Genomic DNA, 19,312 nt, shown 5'->3' with positions numbered 1-19,312 from the left:
TTCCTAAACAGGTTTGTTGTTTGCACGTTATTGCCCCTGCACCTAGCTATAGAACACACTGAATTTTATTGATAGATTATGGCAAATATTTAAATATCAAGATGACAGGGTGGCCAGCATATGATGGAGTGGACACATAAAGCATGACAAAATATGACAATGAAACATTTATTCAACTTAAAAAAAAAAAAAAAAAAAAAAAATAATATAATAATACTAATTACATACTTAATTACATTGATAACCCCCCCCCCCCCCACACACACACACCATTTTAGTTTTTAGCAATATTAACAAAAAATAAATGCTATGTCCACCCTAAGCCTAAGTTGCCGACAGGGTGGACATTTTTGACTTCAATTAGCATATTGGCTTACAACAAATTGTGACTAGCTAAATATTTATTCTGGATGTTAAAGAAATTTGGCATATTTAAACTTACATCTTTTGAAAATACTGTATTCTAATCAATTCCTGAATATTTTATGCCGATAGGATGGACATGTTAAGCTTTGGCAAACCAAGTAAGCAAATTTATACAAAGAAAATTTGGCGGTTGAAAAGTTACCAACTTACTCTCCTCAGTTTAAATTCCCACCACTGAAGAGACAAAACAAATCTGTTGTCCTGATGTCACTAAACGGGATGGCCTTTTCTGAAAGGGGCGTTTTCCCCAATAAGAAAGGGTGGACAACCTTCAAGGGAAATGGACAAACATTTTTTTTTTTTTATTAAATAAAAATATTGTTATTTATTACCAAATTATCAATACATTCAAACTGAGTAATCTCTTGTTAAACAAAATATTAATAGAAGAAACAAAATAAATAAATATATATATATATATATATATATATATATATATATATATATATATATATATATATATATATATATATATATATATATATATATATATTAGGGGTGTAACGATACGCGTATTCGTATTGAACCGTTCGGTACGACGCTTTCGGTTCGGTACGCGGTACGCATTATGTATACCGAACGGTTCGTTGGAGTAATTAATTATATTTGAAAAAAAAAAAAAAAAAGAGAGAGAGAAAGAAATATAATGATATGCGTTCAACAAGGTAGCCCAATAACCCAAACAACGTAACAGGCAACGCCCCTGACACTCCCGAAGAAGAAAAAAACACCATCTTATATGTTTATGTTAGGCTACTCAGCAGGCGCTCGCTCACTCAGTACGCGCTGAAGGCTCGTTGCAAAATAGCCAATGCGTTTAACAGACTAGAAATGAGAAGATCCTCCAATAACCAACAGGTCTGGTGTTTGGGTGCACTTTGGATTCCCTTTAAGCTATAATGGTGATGGCAAGAGAGTGGTGGATAAAAAAACAACGGTATGTCGCATCTGCAACATGACAGGGTACACCAGCGGGATTACAAAAAAAAAAAAAAAAAAAACCAGCGGGAATATCTGGGATATATGCGTCAGTACTATCTGGGAAAAAAAAAACAAAAAAAAGGAGAAACATGCACGCAGCAAACTATCCCTGCAGCATTTAGACACTATAGCTTACAGGGAATCCAACCCAAACACCAGATCTGTTGGTTATTTTAGGATCTTATATTTCTGGTCTGTTAAATGCATTAGACATTTTGCAACGAGCCTTCAGCGCGTGCTGAGTGAGCGAGCGCCTTAGGGGCCGTTCACATATCGTGCCTAAAAACGCATGGAAAACGCTAAGCGCGTCTTTCTCCTGAGGCGTCTGTCTTTGCTAAGCAACAATGACGTGCTCTCTCCATGAGACGCGGAAATTTCAGCGAAGGATAAATGGATTTGCAGCTCTAAAAATCGCTTGCAGTAGCTCTGCTACTGAATTTATTTCAAAATTGCAATCCATATACAACTATGATCAGCTGTTCCTTCATCTTGGCTGAGCTCTCAACGTTGTTACGGGAAAGGATGAAGCTGATTGGTTGGTTCTTGTCACATGACCCGCGGTGCGCTTGCGGCATTCTGAAAAGTTGAGATGTTTTTACATTTTGCTGTATCTAAAACGTATCGAACCGAACCGAACCGTGACATCAGTGTATCGTATCGAACCGAACCGTGAATTTTGTGAACCGTTACACCCCTAATATATATATATATATATATCACACATCTTTTCATAGTATTTTTTTTTTGTTATGTTCAAGTTATGGCAAATGAGTTATTTATGTACAGGACACCCTACAGTGATAATGACTCATAGTTACCCACCACGGCTTTCAGAAAGAGGATGATCTTCATATTATAAGTGACATTGAATTATGCCATAATAAACATTACTGGGTAAAAAAAAAAATTGGATTTAATTGGCTAGACATTTATTTTAAGTCAATACATAATTGCTACATTTTAACTGAACAATCTTATACTGTCACTTCATTTCAAGATGTTATTTAATTCACATTAAAAAAGGCATACTGTAGCACTGACTGTGTTTTGCAGCAAGTTGCCAAACAACATTCTTACATAATCATGTTTTCCTAGGGTGTGGAGTGGATGACGTGCACAATGTATAAGAACAGGAAGTTTTTTTTATCGGATACAGCCTTCAATATCAACGAAGAAAACAGGTCTGTCTCTACTAAATGGAAAGTTTTTGGTAATAAGATAGGTATGCTAATTATAACCTCTCTAACATGCTGTTTGAAAAGCCATACTTTTTTTAATTTAACCAGACTTGTTTAGCAATAGCAATTAGCTACATATAATTACCAATAATAACTTTTAATTGAAATGAATTACAAAGTCGCACAAACCATTTATCTTACACAGTCACATTTACATTTGTGGCGATTGAATGAAAAAAGACTCTGCATAACTTTCTTTTAGTCTTTATGAATGAGCATGTTGATACAGACTGAATGCGTCTGTGTAGCAGACGTGTTTAGACGCGCAGGTGAAACTTATTCTTTCTCTTCTAAACATTGTGATACGCATTTTCATGGTAAAAAAAAAAAATGTGAAGACCTGTCATTAAATAAGGACCAGTCAGCGAAAATATTATTTAAGACTGGTCAGCCCATCTGAAAGTTTAATTTCTATGAATACAAAAAGCCCACTTAAAAGTATAATATTACTACTACTTTGTTTTACTTATATCCTGTTATATTTAGGAGCTCAGGTTTTAAGGTTTTTATGGTTATGAATCTTTGTAATGTTTTAATTATTAAAATGATATAGCCTGTTTTAAATGTTTAAATGTTTTAAAACTGATTTTGTCAAAACAATATCACACATTTTATTTTTATTGACAATATTGTATGGCATTTTAGTCTGATTAGAATTTACTGAAATGAATACATATGACATGATGGAGATATAGACTAAATTCAAAGGGTTAGATTTTCAATACTGACTAAAAACTTGATGAAGATTAACCCTGTCTATTAACAATGTAAAGAAAGAAGGAAATAAGTAATAATGATAAGTAAAACTATTTAACATCTCTCAACAGATGTTGAGTATTTGAAGATCCATGGCATTCCAGATCCAAGTAGAATATCTGGTTCCAGTGCCAGTTCCAGCAGTACCAAGAAAAACTGATCCTCTAATACAATGCATCATAGACAACAAGTTAAAGAAACTTCGCAAATTAATAAGAAGCAGAGATATTAATGGTCTGTACCCTTCTGAGGTCTGGAATGATGATGTTACTCCATTAACTGCAGCAGTTTTATGCTTTAATGAAGATATCTGCTCTTATCTACTTGAAAAGTCAGCTGATCCTAACAAACCCTCAACATATGGACGAACACCTTTAAATTATGCTTCATTTACAGCTGGGGTTCCACTGAGTATTGTGGAAAGATTACTTGCAGGAAAAGCTGATCCAAATGGAAATGAATTGCAAATTTTTACTCCATTGCAATGTGCTATTGATCAAGACCGTGAAGACATTGTGAAAGCACTTATAGAGGCTGGAGCTTCACCTGAAACTAACTATGGGGTGAATCCAGAGCTTGATAAAAAGGTGGAGAAAATGATTTGTGGACTGTCTTCACAGGGTGAAGTGTTTGACAAAGTATATATATCTTTCTCTTTTAATTGTGCTGTACGAAAGAAAAGTCAGGTAGATGTTTATAGTATTTATAAGAAACATTTCTTTCAAGAGGATCCTTTTGTTCATTTGATTTATTTTGAGCTCTACTACAGTGTCATTGGTAAAGGTGCAGAGCAGTATCATCAGAGCGCTATCAAATGGTTAAAAGACACAAAGAGTGCAGACAGATACATTGAGGGAGTCATCAAACGATTCTCAAGAATCCCTCAGAAACACTGGACCATTGCACTGAACTGCTTAAATGCTGCTTTGCGTGTCAGTGAAAGCATTTCTCCTCAGGTATTCAGTGATCTTGTGTCAATTCTGACAAACAGTCTGCAGCACTTTGGAAATCCACAAGGAGAAAGAGTCAATCATCTGATTCTAAAGATTCTCAATGTCATGATGGAGAAGACATCTGAGCAGAAACTGAGATTAAATCATTCTGTCTACGAGAAATTATGCAATAGTCTTCTGCCTCTCACATGTCCTGATTATTCAAGTCTGATTGGAATGTGGACATATAGTTTTTTCGCCAACATAAATGACATCGCTCCTGAACTTGTTGCACAGTGTGGATTGTCTTCAGTCCCAGAGAGGATACTTAATGCTGCAGAGATAGAGGATGAAGCTATGAACAAAAAGCTACAAAAACTGAACATATCACTCAAACATCCTTCAGGAACAGGAGATGGTTTATGTGAGGTGACTGCAGTTCAGGAAAAGAACAGGAAAAAGAAGAAGAAGAAGAAGGAGAAGAAGGAAATCCAGCAAGAGGTGGGATCACAAGAAAGTGTACAGCAAGATAAAGAGGAACCACATCCAGACACTATAGTGACATCCATTGAGGAATCAAATTCAAGTGTGCAGCCGTTCACACAACCCACTGAGAGTCCAAATATCTCAAGAAGGTGGCTTCAGACTAGCTGTCGTTGGGGGTCTAAGCTTGAGAAACTAGCTAACATTGATGCTAGCAGAACATACAGACTGGGAAACCTTACTCTTGTGCTCAGTGATGAATTTCAGATTGCTAAGGGAAGTGATGGAACACAAGTTTTCCTTGGTTTGAGGGATGACGGCACTGAGGTGGCTGTGAAACGAATGATTAAATCTAACTACCAAGCTCTCAGGAATGAGGAGGAATTTCTCCGACTTCCACAACTTGAAAGTTCCTCCATCGTGAGATATGTGGACTTTGCAGAGGATGCACATTTTGGATACCTTGTTCTTCAGCTTTGTGAGTACACACTGGAGGAATATATCCAAGATCATTTACCAGATGAAAGCACTGAGAGATCTTTGGTTCTGAAGAAACTGGTGAATGAAGTTCTCTGCAGCTTACAGGTTTTACACGATCAGAAAACCAAAGTACTCCATCGAGACATTAAACCCCAGAATGTCCTGATTGGTAAGAGCTAAACTAAACTTTATTTGTTTTTTTAATTTATCAAAACTAAGTTTGTTTTTTAAAATGGCAATGTCCTTTCCCTGTTTCCCAGACATAAATGGAAAAGCCAGATTGGCTGATTTTGGCATAAGTCGCCGACTGAAACAGAGTGAAACCACTTTACGAACAAGCATTGCTGGAACTAGATGCTGGAAGGCAAAGGAGACCATAGATGAGGAGGCCAACACTGGATACAAGAGGAGCTCCGACATTCAGGTGATCTCTCATCTCATTTTAAGTAGTTTTGTTATTAGAACGCTGTTTTTTTTTTTACAACTATGCTTAAACATGGATTATTTTTAGAAATTAATTTATTGACTTAAATGCAAGTAATTTAAAACATAATTAGGGAAAGTCTAAACTATAAATAATATTACCCTTTTTAAGGTTGCTGGGATGTTAGTGTACTACATTCTCTCTAGAGGACACCATCCATTTGGTAAAGGTGCTGCTTGTGAGTACAACATTTTACGAGGAAGATACTCTCTGGATCCTCTGGATGATGATGTAGCGAAGGATCTTGTCGAGTGGATGATAAATGAAGATCCAAACAACAGACCAACTGTGGAGCAAACCCTCGCACACCCCTTCTTCTGGACTAGTGAACGGTAAAAAGCACTATTGATTTGGCAATGGCATTTATCACTTTAAGATTAACAATCAACTCATGCGCTTATTTAAACCCATGATCTGTAATTTTGGTATAAGCCAGAAAGGTTCATCACTGCTTATGGTACTTGGAAATTATGATTTTAATTTAAATGATGGGAAAGTTGCATTTTTATTAACAGCTGATGTGTCATGAACTTAACGTAGGTATGCAGTACAGATACTATAAAAAGACTTAACAATGAAAGGCAGAGATAACCAGGCTTATATCCACGTTTTTCCTAATGAGCCTACTGCATTTGAAATTATGGGAGACATATATATAGTGATATATAGAAATATATATATTGGTACCGGAATGATGGTTGTGGATTTGCAGGCCATTCTCATCCCAAGGCGTCATATACTGACACTTTTGACATTTCGTCAACATCCTACGCACATGGCACCCTCTAGCGTCAATATTAGACGCAGATAAATATGGGCCAGAAGGCCCCTAGCAGTCTAACCCTAACCCTAACCCTAACCCATAATCTGCATCTAATATTGACGCTGGAGGGTGCCATGTGTGTAGGATGTTGACGAAATGTCAAAAGTGTCAGTATATGACACCTTGGGATGAGAATGTGTTAGGATTTGAGACATGTGGGGACGACTGCCTGGCTCAGCGATGTGATGAATATATCTGTTAGGACATCTGTCAGCTGTTAAGCACAGTCTCTCAGTATATGGCCAGGTATTTCCTCAGGACCCACAGCCTTGCGTGGGTTAATCCTAGATAGGGTCTTCCTTATGTATACTGTGCATTTATAATATAAACCATGAATAATTCCCTGGAATGCACTTAGAATCTTTCATTTTTCTCCCCAAATCCTCATGTCTCTTTCCAGGTATGTTTTCACAAAGATGCTGTAAAATGTTATTGTTACAAAATATAGAGATATATTACTATAATTATATTCAACACGTTGTTATATTGCTGCTGATAGAAGGAGAATATATTGGTTAATGCCTTTACATGTTTACATTTTTTTTAAATGATCAATGATTGAAGGGTGAAAAAAAAGTCACCTCATTTTTGAAAATGCTTATTATTGTGTTCACAGAGTGAATCTTTTACTGATTGTTTACAGTGTAAACAGAAGTTACACCCATAATTTGTAAAAAGTGTCATGGGGCGTGGGAAAAAGGTGGACAAGGTGAGCTAACAAAGCAAATGAGACACAGGTGCAAACACTGAGTGCTGATGAGACTGGACAGAGGATTATGGGGAATGAAGTCATTGATAGAGTGGCAGAAGTTGGATGAAGTGCTCTCTTATGGAGATCAAGGGCACTCCAGCTGGTGATTGTGACATGATGAGATTGTAATGTTTTTTTTTTTTTTTTTTTTATCCTGTCAGGAGAGTAGACTATTTGAAAAAGATGGGGAACCAGAATGAAGCCGAGAACTCTCGTAATGTTGACGAGGAGCTCCTTCAAACTGTTGAAAAATACACAGAGGGAAAAAGCTTTTCTGAATGGAAAACTAAAGTGAGTCTAAATTCAATGCTGAAATATTCAAACAAACTATGTAAATATAAATATATTTAAGAAATGTTTAAATAATGAAAATAAAATCAACTTCAACAATCTGATTTAATGTCTGAATTTTCTTATTATTATTGTAAATCAGTTGATTATAGTGCATGGCATGCATTAAAAAATAATTTGTATTTGTAAAAATATTTCTTTTCAGTTGCCATCTGAGCTTGTCCAGAAACTGGATGGTAAGAAGAAAGCCTATCCTGAGAACACACTGGGCCTGCTGCGTTTTATACGCAACCTACACGAGCATTAGTGAGTGACATGTAATATCATGCAAGGAATTTATACCAGAACATTTTAGTATTATTGTGTGTCAGTCCATGGTGTTTTTTTTCTACATAGTCCTGAGGATGCAGAGAGCATCAACCTGATGGCTTCATTCCCTGATCTGTTTGGGAGTGTGTTCAGGTTTGCGAAGGAGCGAGGATGGAACTCCAGGACAAGCCTGAAAAAGTTTTTCAGCTCAGCTCCACGGATCTGATTGTTTCATTTAAATATTTAAATGAAAATATTTGAATTTAAATATTTTTGCACATTGATTCTGCATCATAATCTGCATCATATATATATATATATAAACAAAGATTATATAAAATCTAATCAGGGTATTTTTTTCAATTTGAGTGACTGCTTGAGTTATCTTGTGGAAAATATGTAAATATCTGGTACATTTGGTACATCTGTAATTGTATTTACTGATGTAATTATCAGACTTGTTCTCTTTTAAAATTATTAAACATTTAATAAAACATTTTAGATTCATGATGTATCTCTATATGAGTAAATAATGAACTGTCATTATATTATTATGATAGAAATACTGTATAATAGAAATACAAATGTATTATGTGAATAAGGCTAAAATAGAAATAAGATAGATAAATAGGATTATTCATTTTCATCAACAATACAGTACACTACCTCTTTTTGTTCCTTTTTCACAAGGATGCCTGTTTCAACCCCTTTAGCAAATGTGCATTTTAAAAACACACAAAGAAAGTTATTGTTCCAATCCAAACAAAACTGACTTAAATGAAATATTTTGACTTTTGACATATTTCTTTTGACACATTTTGACTCATTACATTATAAAACCACTTTAGCTGTAATTCTGGCAACAGGCAGACCAGTGAATGGGAGCGTATCAAATATCAAATATATTTGACCCTGGAGCACAAAACCAGTCTTAAGTCGCTAGGGTAAATTTGTAGCAATAGCAAAAAATATATGAGTGTCAAAATTATAAATTTTTCTTTTATGCCAAAAATCATTAGGATATTAAGTAAAGATTATGTTAGATGAAGATGTTATATAAATTTCCTACCATAAATATATCAAAATGTAATTTTTGATTAGTAATATGCACTGCTAATTCATTTGGACAACTTCAAAGGTGATTTTCTCAGTATTTAAATTTTTTTGCACCCTCAGATTTTCTGCCAAATATTGTCCGATCCTAACAATCAATGGAAAGATTATTTATTCCGTTTTCAGATGATGAATAAATCTCAATTTCTTAAAAGTGCGAAGTCATTGCCTGCAAAAGCTAAGAAACAGTTGGGCATAAGTATTCTTCTTCTTTTTCATTGTTGTTGTAGGCTATTTGTTTTTTAATAATAATGTAACTTGATTAAATTTTTCCCCGGGTCTACAGAATAGATGTGTTTTAATTTATAGGAATCAAGTTAACAGAACATTCAGATAACGCAGATATCTGATCACTCACTCTTATAAATTTGACACAGAGATGGCCAGAATAATATGTCAGGGGCTAGTTGATGATAATATTTGACAAATAGTTAATGTCTGATGAAATGAGGAGGTCAGATGCAGGCACGTACCAGAATACAGGAGGGTGCTTCTTAAAGGGGGGGTGAAATGCTCGTCTTCACTCAATATCCTGTTAATCTTGAGTACCTATAGAGTAGTACTGCATCCTTCATAACTCCAAAAAGTCTTTAGTTTTATTATATTCATAAGAGAAAGATAGTCTGTACCGATTTTTCCCGGAAAAACACGACCGGCTGGAGGCGTGACGTGTGGGCGGAGCTAAAGAATCACGAGCGCCAGTAGGCTTTTGCGTTGAGAGCGTTTGGAAGCTGTGACATTACCATGAGGACAAAACCAACCAAAACAAACCATGGCTTACAGTCAGATTCAGTCGTTTATTTATGATCCAGAATCAGATCCCGAGGCTGAAATTTAACAAGAGCAGCAGCAGCAACAACGTCTCTATGTGGTATGTACTGAAACTGTATATATTTGCTTAGCGGTTTTGGAAAATGACTAAGTTCCACTTTATGTCGTTTTTTTTTTTTTTTTTTTTTAAGCTGTACATGTGGAAAGTGCAGTTTGATGACAACATCGCATGTTGTTTACTTGATGTGCTTACGCGCCGATAGCTAAATTAACAACACAGAGATATTTGAAGCAGTTTTACTCACCGCATGTGGTTCCAACACATGATCGTGACCCTTTTTCGTTGGGACTGCATTATCCTTAAGAAATAAACGATGTGCAAATCCGGCATCAAACTGGACCTTGTTTGTAAAACAAGCATCTTTGAAATGCAGGGAACAAACACAAACACTTGCACAACTCCGTTGATGCTCTGTAAAAATAAACTCCATCCACTGGTCCCTTAATGCTGTTTTTTCTTTGGTAATCTGTGCAGGGTTGTCTTGCCCTGGCAACCAAAAACACACTTCTTTTGTGACATTTCGCGACGCTCTCGCTCTGATCAGTGAATGTCTCGTCTCTGCTATACGGGAGCAGATGTGCCCTCAGGACCCATATAAGGAAATTCCGCTCCATCTAACGTCACACAGAGCCATACTCGAAAAAAACTTTCCGAAACTTGTGACAAACCGGAAGAGGTATTTTTGGAACAGAAATACTCCGTCAAACGTACAACTTAATTTTTGAAACTTTGTCCATGTTTAGCATGGGAATCCAACTCTTTAACAGTGTAAAAAACTCAGTATGCATGAAATAGCATTTCACCCCCCCTTTAAATTAGTGAGGGTCTTCTTATAAAGTGAAGATGTAATGTGCAAACAATGTCTCCTAAGCACCAGCATAATAAGAATAACACAGTGTAGAGACTTAGAATAGTACAGTTAGAGATTTAAAAACCTGTTAGCCAGCACCCCCTATTATGGGACTCACAGCTGAAAGTGCTCTACCAAACTTATAATTGTGACAGTTTCCTACTTCAGTGTGTTACAAACATAATTTTGGTGTCTTTGGAAAGAAGACCCTTTGGGCTATACTTTTTATCAACCAGATTTGATAATGCTCAAAAATATTAAAAGTTATAGACACTGAAGTACCTTGAATTTTTTTTACCACACTTAAATATTTTTTTATTTGATATAAAAATACATGAAATGAGTCCTGGAGCAATCTAGAAAAGTAATGGGTTGAAAGCCTCATGTCTCATGAGTTTCTATTTCAAATCTGAATAAAATTTCATGAAAAACGAGACTCCTGCAAGTATTTTTCTAAGACTATGTCTACACCCCCCACCCCCCAAATATAAGAAAATATATTTCCCAATAGTATTATAGGCTTCTACAAACTATTTAGTCAGTAAACATACCAGTGCATAGTTATTTCAGTTATAAAACACTAGACATCATATAAGTGATTTATTTGAGCACTAGAAAAACACAATAAGAATAATTTGAATAAGAAAAATAAAAAAAATATTTAACTTTGTTTGCCAATTACAGAACATCCCGAGATTGCTAGAAATGGATCATTTACAAAGAATTACGATGCAAATAAGTGCTGATGTGCTGATGGCCACTTATACAGATGGTAATAACACAAATGTGCCAAAGTAAATAATCCACTCTCTCTATTCATATAGACATGTTCACTTTAATAGCCATGATCATTCAGTAATAGAGGTCGGGATCGTTGCGTCACGTCGCAATGCATTGTGGGAATCGCGGTACAGAAGTAGATGTACTGTATAGTAGGCTTTAGGTAACATTGGTCATTTGGTCATTGATTTTGATTATTTTTTGGAAAATGGTTCAGTATTGCTGTATTGTGAACTGCTGTAATCGGTTTCATGATCGACAGGGCAAACGCCTCGTGAATCATATTAGTTTTCAACATTTTCCTACTTGGAAAAAAAACACAAGGTGTCTGAAATCACCAAGAGGCGTCAGATGGCTTGGGTCGCCGCTGTACGGAGGGAAACCATCACCTTCGATAATATTATAATACATAGTTATGGTGAGACATGTGTATGGTCTCTCTCTCTCTCACATACACACACACAAACTCAGACACAGACACATTACGCTTTCTCTAGTTTTTGGCCAGTAAGGCAGTCAGTTTAGTGTCTGTATTTTTTGTTTAAACATTTTCTTCTGACCCAATCCTGAACTTAATTTGCTTTTTGATATTTTTGTGCTGACTGTATTAACAAATTTGAACAGCTTGTTTAAAAAATAAATAAATAAATAAACTGGAATGAATTCAAAATAGGAAGTTAAGCGTCTTGTTTTGGTGGATGGTGGGTTGTGTCTGAGGTGAATGGATTACAGAACTACCGGAGGAAAACAGTGGATTTTTGCAAGTATGATAGGTGAGTAATTACTCCTGAAGTGTAACAAACCCGCATAGACAAGCTTCATAGCTCGCAGAATCTGAGAAGTGTGTATGTGTGTCACCACTGATGCTTGGTTAATGTTAACATTTTCTTAGTGAGAATGATTGTTTTCTCCACGTTTAATTTGCAGATCCATTTGGGATCTGCAGGTGAGCCTCCAGTGACTTTAAATTTTTTAATTGATCGGAGGTGTAAGCGGTCACTCCACAGACCCGGTGGGAGAAATTATCAGGGAAACTGAGGCTTGGTAAACTTTCATGTGTTCATAGGGATCGATTCCGCCTACAACCTCTTTTTTTTTTTTTTAAGCAGCGTTGTTTGGCTACATTATTAAGTTTGTCCGTATAGGTATAGGCAACTTTTTTTGTCACGTTCTATAACTTTTTCTGGAGACCGGCTATTATCTTATTACAAACCTGCTTTGCGATGCCTCTAAAATGGCCACCGTTACCCAAAATGCACCATTCCATAACGTCTACGCTGATTTGGGCTGATTTGCACTCAAACAGATGGTAATCATGCACAAACATTCACATTCAACATAAAACAAACTCTCACATATATAAAAACTGTTGAAAAATAAAACAAACAAAGGAAAAGGCGATCGCTATAAGTTCCGCCTCCATCAGCTGACAGGTGCGTCAGAGCGCGTCACGAGGGAGCGCCAATTTCAAATAAACTATCTTTCGCCGGGGAGCGCGCAAGATGGCGCCGTGAGCACAGGTGTTGAGTTATAGCACCCATCAACAAATATAAATCTGAGCAATAAAACGGACATTTCTTTATCAGTTTATTTTTTAACTGGATACTTAGTGCTATTCGTTTACCACAGTCCATACAGAAACATGTCAGCTGATAAGAAAAGAAAGAATTCTGCGACGAAGAAGAAAGAAATGGCCGCTGACACGGAGACGACTAACTCTGCTGCTGCCTGTAACGTTTTAATTGACAGTTGTCACGACTATTATGGGCCTGAAGAGAAGATGGAATTTTCTATGTTGTCAGTAGAAGATTTCCCCTCGCTTCCTTCCACTCCTCTAAAGCCTCCCCCCAAAAAAGGCCGCGGTGAGTCCGCTGACGACATTATCACGAAACTTTCTGAGCTAATCAACATGAGGTCTGATAAACTGGAGTCAATGGTTGCGGCGAATACTTCTCACATTGCTGGTTTGAAAGAAAAGCTGAACTCCGTATGCGAAGATGTGAATGAGGGTAAGACCAAAGTTTCCCAGGTCGAGTCATCGCTTTTGAAGGAGAGTAATCGAATCGGCGTTTTGGAGTCACGCATCACTGAATTAGAGCGATATTCTAGACGCTGGAATTTGAAATTACACGGTGTGCCAGAAAATATTGATGAGAAAAATGTAAGGAAAGAAGTGATTCGCATCTGTCAGAAAGTACTGCCAGAACACAGTGATCGTCTTCCGGATGTGATTGACACAGTGCACCGTGTTGGTTTGAAGAAAGTGAATTCTACCCGCGGTATAATCATTCAGTTCTCTTCGCGTGCACTCAGAGCAGCGGTATGGGAGGCAGCCAAAAATTCTGCGTTTCTACGGGAAAGTGGTCTGCGTTTCAGAGAGGATCTATGTAAGGCCGACAGAGAAAACAGAATGAAGCTGTGGCCACTAGTAGATGAGGCTCGGAAAGCAGGAAAAATTGCCTACTTTGTAGCTGGTCGTGCCTTCGTGGAGAAAAAGGAGATTTTTCCATCAGGCTGATTGCCCTTTTTTTTTTTTTTTTTTTGAGTGGAGGTTTCCTGTTAATATTCTTGCTTATATATACGTGGCTTCTTTTTTATTTACCAGGACTTGGTCATGTTTTGAGTTGATGGCCAAAAGTTATGCTTCGTCCGTTTATCCTCAAAGTAGCCATAGTTGATGTAGTGCTATGTCCTCATCACAGTTAGTAGCTATCTTTAAGCTTTTGTTCTAAGGAACTTGTTCAAGTGATTTTTTTTTTCCCTTCTTCTTCTTCTTTTTATTCAGATCTTGTTATTTTGATGTCTTTATCAATAACTTCACTCAATGCCAGGGGACTAAGGAACAATTTAAAACGGAAAGCCATTTTTTTATTTGCAAAACAATATAAAACAGATTTTTGTTTTCTTCAAGAGACTCACAGCATCTCTGAGGATATGCGTTTTTGGAAATCGCAGTGGGGAAATGCCATTTTTTGTGCTCATGCTTCTCAACGGTCTGCCGGGGTTTGTACACTACAAAACTTATTTGTTGGTAAACTTCCTTATATGGACTTCGATACCAACGGCATTTTATATGTCATATTATTCAAATTCAGAACTTTAATTTTATTGTCATTAATATTTATGGGTACAATTCAAAGACAGAAAATGATGTTCTTTTAGATAAGTTAGAAGAGAAAGTTGTTCATTGGTTAGCCAAATTTCCTGATGCATATATACTCTTGGGTGGTGACTTTAATATCACATTAGATAATATAATTGACAGATGGCCTCCTGGTTCTTGTACTAATACAAATGTAAAGCTAAAAATGTTGATGGAAAGATTTGATCTGATTGATGCGTGGAGAGTTAAGCACCCTCATACCAGAGCCTTTACCTGGTGTAATAAGTCAAGGTCGAAGCAATCGAGAATTGATTTATGGTTAGTTTCCCGTACACTTGAAGACAATCTGAATACTGATATCTTATCTACCCCGTTAACTGATCACAAAGCAATACAAATCCATATTGGTTTACAGCCAATATCATCTTCTAAAATGTATAATTCCTATTGGAAACTTAATAGCTCTGTACTTAAGCATGAAACCGTTACTCTTAAGGTAAAGGAATTAATTCATTTATTTTGGACTAAAGCTAAAGCAGAACGTGTTTATGGCAAACATTGGGAGTTGCTTAAATTTGAATTGGGCAAATTTTTCAGAAGTTATTGTAGTAAAGTTGCTAAACTCAAAAGAGCACAAGAAGAGAACATAATTTCAACCATTGCATACCTTTCATCCAAATGCCCTGATAGCTTATCTCTGGAGGAAAGTAATAGTCTTTTCGAGCATCAGCACAAATTGGATGAACTTTATAAATTAAAAGCTCAAGGTGCTTTCGTAAGGTCCAGAAGACGCTGGCTTGAAGAAGGAGAACAAAATACGGCTTACTTTTTTAGGTTGGAAAAATCCCTAACTAAAAATAATATTCATCAGTTGAAAATCAGTAACTCTATTTCGGAAGACCCAAAAGAAATTGGCAAACATTGTTCTGAATTCTATAAGAATCTTTATAGCAGTCAATTCTGTTATGACAGCACTATATCCTTTATGAACTCTATAGACAATATTAATTATATTAGTGCTCCTGACAAAGATTTTTGTGATCGTCCCGTTACATTATCTGAGGTCCTTGAATCAATCAACTATTTAAAAGTTAACAAATCACCAGGCATAGACGGCCTTACTTCAGAATTTTACCAAAAATTTGCAAAAGATTTGGCTCCTTTCTTATTAGAAGTTATATATGAAAGCATTAGGGTGGAATATCTCCCCCCTACCCTAACTCAAAGTTTAATAACTCTTATCCCTAAACCTAAAAAAGACTTATTACTAATAGACAATTGGCGTCCAATCAGTCTTTTAAATTGTGATTATAAAATTATTGCTACAATCTTTGCAAAACGTTTAAAAATTATTTTACAGGATATAATAGATGAAACACAATCAGGCTTTCTTAAAAACAGACACATCTCAAATAATATTCGGTTGGTTCTTGATTTGTTAGACTATTCAGAGTTAGTGAAGGATGATAGTTATATGCTTTTTCTTGACTTTTACAAAGCCTTTGATTCTATAGAACATGATTTTATATTTAAAACTTTAGAAAAATTTGGTTTCGGGGACCTGTTCACTAAAACTGTTAAAACTTTGTATGCTTATGGTAACTCTTCAATTAAGCTTAAGTATGGTACTTCTCCAAGATTTGATCTGCAACGAGGTATACGTCAGGGGTGCCCTATTTCACCATATTTGTTTATATTGACTACTCAATTATTAGCCAGTCACATTAAGAATAGTACCTTGCAAGGGATTAGTATCATGGGAAGGGAAATCATCATCAGCCAGTTGGCTGATGATACTACCCTTTTCCTTAAAGATTCAGACCAGATTTCTTTAGCTCTTAATACTATTAAAATGTTCTCCAATGCTTCTGGGCTTCTTCTTAATATGCACAAATGTGAATTGATGCCAGTTAAGCAACTCTCTGTTTCCAGCATATGTAATATCCAAGTCAAAGAGGAATTAACCTACCTTGGAATAGTAATATCCAAAAATCCAAAACTTAGATGTGAATTAAACTTCTTGCCCATTTTAGAGAAAACTAAAAGAAAACTTAATCAGTGGCTTCAGAGAGACTTGTCTCTAAAAGGAAGGATACTCCTTTCCAAGGCAGAAGGGATTTCACGTCTAACATTTGCCGCCATCTCTTTAGAACCTGATAAAGCGATGTGTAAAAAAATTGATCAACAATTATGTAACTTTGTATGGAAAAATAAGACGCATTACATCAAAAAATCTGTTCTATCTAACAGCTACAGTAACGGAGGTCTTAATTTGGTTGATTTTTCAACGTTAAATAATACCTTTAAAATCAACTGGTTGAGGAACTACTTGAAAAATCCATTCAGTATTTGGAATATTATACCAGAGTATATATTTTCACAGTTGGGAGGTTTGAATTTTTTATTATTATGTAACTACAGTATTGAGAAGATCCCTGTTGCTCTTTCTAATTTCCACAAACAAGCACTTTTGGCATGGTCTATGATTTTCAAACACAATTTTTCTCCAACTAGTTACTTCATTTGGAATAATAAGAATATCTGTTATAAATATAAGTCCCTATTTTTTGAAAACTGGTTTAAGAATGGTATCAATCGGGTTAGTCAATTATTTCATAATAGTGGTTACTTGTTTACTTATCAAGAATTTCTTTCTCACTATAAGTTTCCTGTTACTCCAAAACAGTTTGCCACTGTATTTGGTGCTATCCCAAATGGTGTAATCATGTTATTTAAGGGCTATAACAGTGCTTTGACAAGTTCTGAAATGCCTCTCCCTGACCCAGTTGACACATATGTAGGTGGGATATGTTTTAAATCTACACTGAAAAATAACAGAAATATTCGTTTTCTTTTTCTTAATGACTGTGTTTCCACTCCTCATGCTATTTCAAAATGGAATAGATCAGTGAAAAATATTTTGTGGAAAAAAGTTTGGACGCTTCCTAACAAGTATTTATTGGTAAATAAGGTTAAAGAGATTTCTTTTAAGCTCATTCATCAGTACTATCCTGTTAAAACATTTATTGTGTCGAAATTCAAATTAAACATAGATGTGAACTGTACGTTCTGTGACTCACAACCAGAGTCTGTCCTGCATCTTTTTTGGCAATGTGTTTACATAAGAAAACTTTGGCAAGATATTTGCCAATTCATTGTAAACTTCATACACAATGACTTTGAGCTTTTCTTTAAGGATGTTTTGTTGGGAATTTTCACTTTTGAGAAGCAATATGGAAATGTTTACTTTCTCTGCAACTTAATTATTTTGCTTGCAAAATATTTTATCCACAAATGTAAGGTTATGAAAGTCACGCCCCACTTCTCTTACTTTCTAGAAGATATTAAAATGTATATAAAATCTTTATCTACCTCCTGTAACAAAAAGGCAACTAAAACTTTGAATGTATGCTCACTTTTTGGTGTTTTTGTATAATTTCTATCTGACTGTCATCTTATATTTTGAAGGAAGAGGAAGATTTTGGCTGTGTAATCTGTTTTCTTATTTTTTTATTTTGTTTTATTGTAATTTTATTTTATTTTTTTTTTTCTATTATTTACTATTTTCTACTATTTTTTTTTTTTTTTTTTTTTTTTTTTTTTTGATTTGTAATTGTTTGGTCATCCTTGAACCCCTGGCTCCTTTACTTGATATATGCTGTATCATATTTGTATTTTTGAAGGAATGTTAAATAAAAAAAAAAAAAAAAAAAAAAAAAAAAACTATCTTTCGCCTATTTTTCATTCATTCTTTTTTCCCGTGGATTGTCTCATTCTGTTTGTGACACTGTATGCTGCAAAACCATGCCATGTTTTTACTAACAAGACGCAGTTTCCTACCGTGAGTTATTCCATAATGGATGCAAACAATTCTGTAGCTGAAGAACTGAAATGTAAACAAAGGAATTATGATCCATATTACAACGTTATTGCTTCGTTGGACTAAACGTGCTTCATGAGATGTCATTCAGTGGACCCTTACCTTCCTAACTAAACCGGGATTTACAGAATGTGTTTATGACTCGTTATTACGACGGATCTGGTATGTACAATGTGTTCATTGCTTATGTTTGTATGTGTACTGCTTACACAAATGCGGCAAATACAGTCTTTATAAGCTTTCCATTGAAAAACAGCGATCTGTCATCAATGCTTGAGGCTTAGAACTTTATAATGATACATAGTTTGTCAAGATTAAATTTGTCCCGTTTCATTTAAAGTACACATGAAATCAAAATGACTATATTTACTTTGTTCGCCTAAATTGATCGTTTTGTGCTGAACAATTCATCCATGCGAGTCAATCCACACAAAAAAAAATTTTGGCTTCATAATCTTTAATCAAAATCTGAAAATGCCCCTCCCCTCTGCATTGGAGGACCTTCACTGATGACGTAGGCTTGAGGAATTGGGCGTCTGCTTAATCCGTAACCACGCCCCTCCAACTGACAGTAGACAGGCTGCCTGTGTGTTTGCGAGCATTGACAGCGCGTGAAAGGAGAGATGGCGAGGAGGTGCATTTTTGGTTGTGGAACTCACGGAACACTTTTCCCTTTCCCTAAAATTCCCTCGTTACGGTCCAGATGGATCGATTTTATTACATTTCGAGGAAGGAGGGATAACAGAGTGTTCACGGATGTGCTCGAAGCACTTCACGCGCGAATACTCCAAAAATAGGAC

The 19,312-nt window shown here is 35.8% G+C and overlaps 1 protein-coding gene across 1 annotated transcript in view; it reads left to right on the top strand.

Annotated features, from left to right (window-relative positions):
- Nucleotides 1-2,501: 2,501 nt before the first annotated feature.
- LOC127962613 (uncharacterized) overlaps nt 2,502-19,312 on the top strand; it is a 33,877-nt gene continuing 17,066 nt past the window's right edge. Inside the window, exons 1-7 of the mRNA XM_052562238.1 lie at nt 2,502-2,588; nt 3,473-5,465; nt 5,557-5,720; nt 5,892-6,112; nt 7,516-7,645; nt 7,851-7,951; nt 8,042-8,107. Coding sequence (XP_052418198.1) covers nt 3,494-5,465; nt 5,557-5,720; nt 5,892-6,112; nt 7,516-7,645; nt 7,851-7,951; nt 8,042-8,107 — 2,654 coding nt within the window. The 5' untranslated portion in view covers nt 2,502-2,588; nt 3,473-3,493. The remainder of the gene's footprint in view (nt 2,589-3,472; nt 5,466-5,556; nt 5,721-5,891; nt 6,113-7,515; nt 7,646-7,850; nt 7,952-8,041; nt 8,108-19,312) is intronic.

This window comes from Carassius gibelio, chromosome B7, assembly GCF_023724105.1.
Source record: "Carassius gibelio isolate Cgi1373 ecotype wild population from Czech Republic chromosome B7, carGib1.2-hapl.c, whole genome shotgun sequence".
Classification (NCBI taxonomy): Eukaryota; Metazoa; Chordata; class Actinopteri; order Cypriniformes; family Cyprinidae; genus Carassius; species Carassius gibelio.
This window is presented reverse-complemented; position numbering and strand designations above follow the sequence as displayed.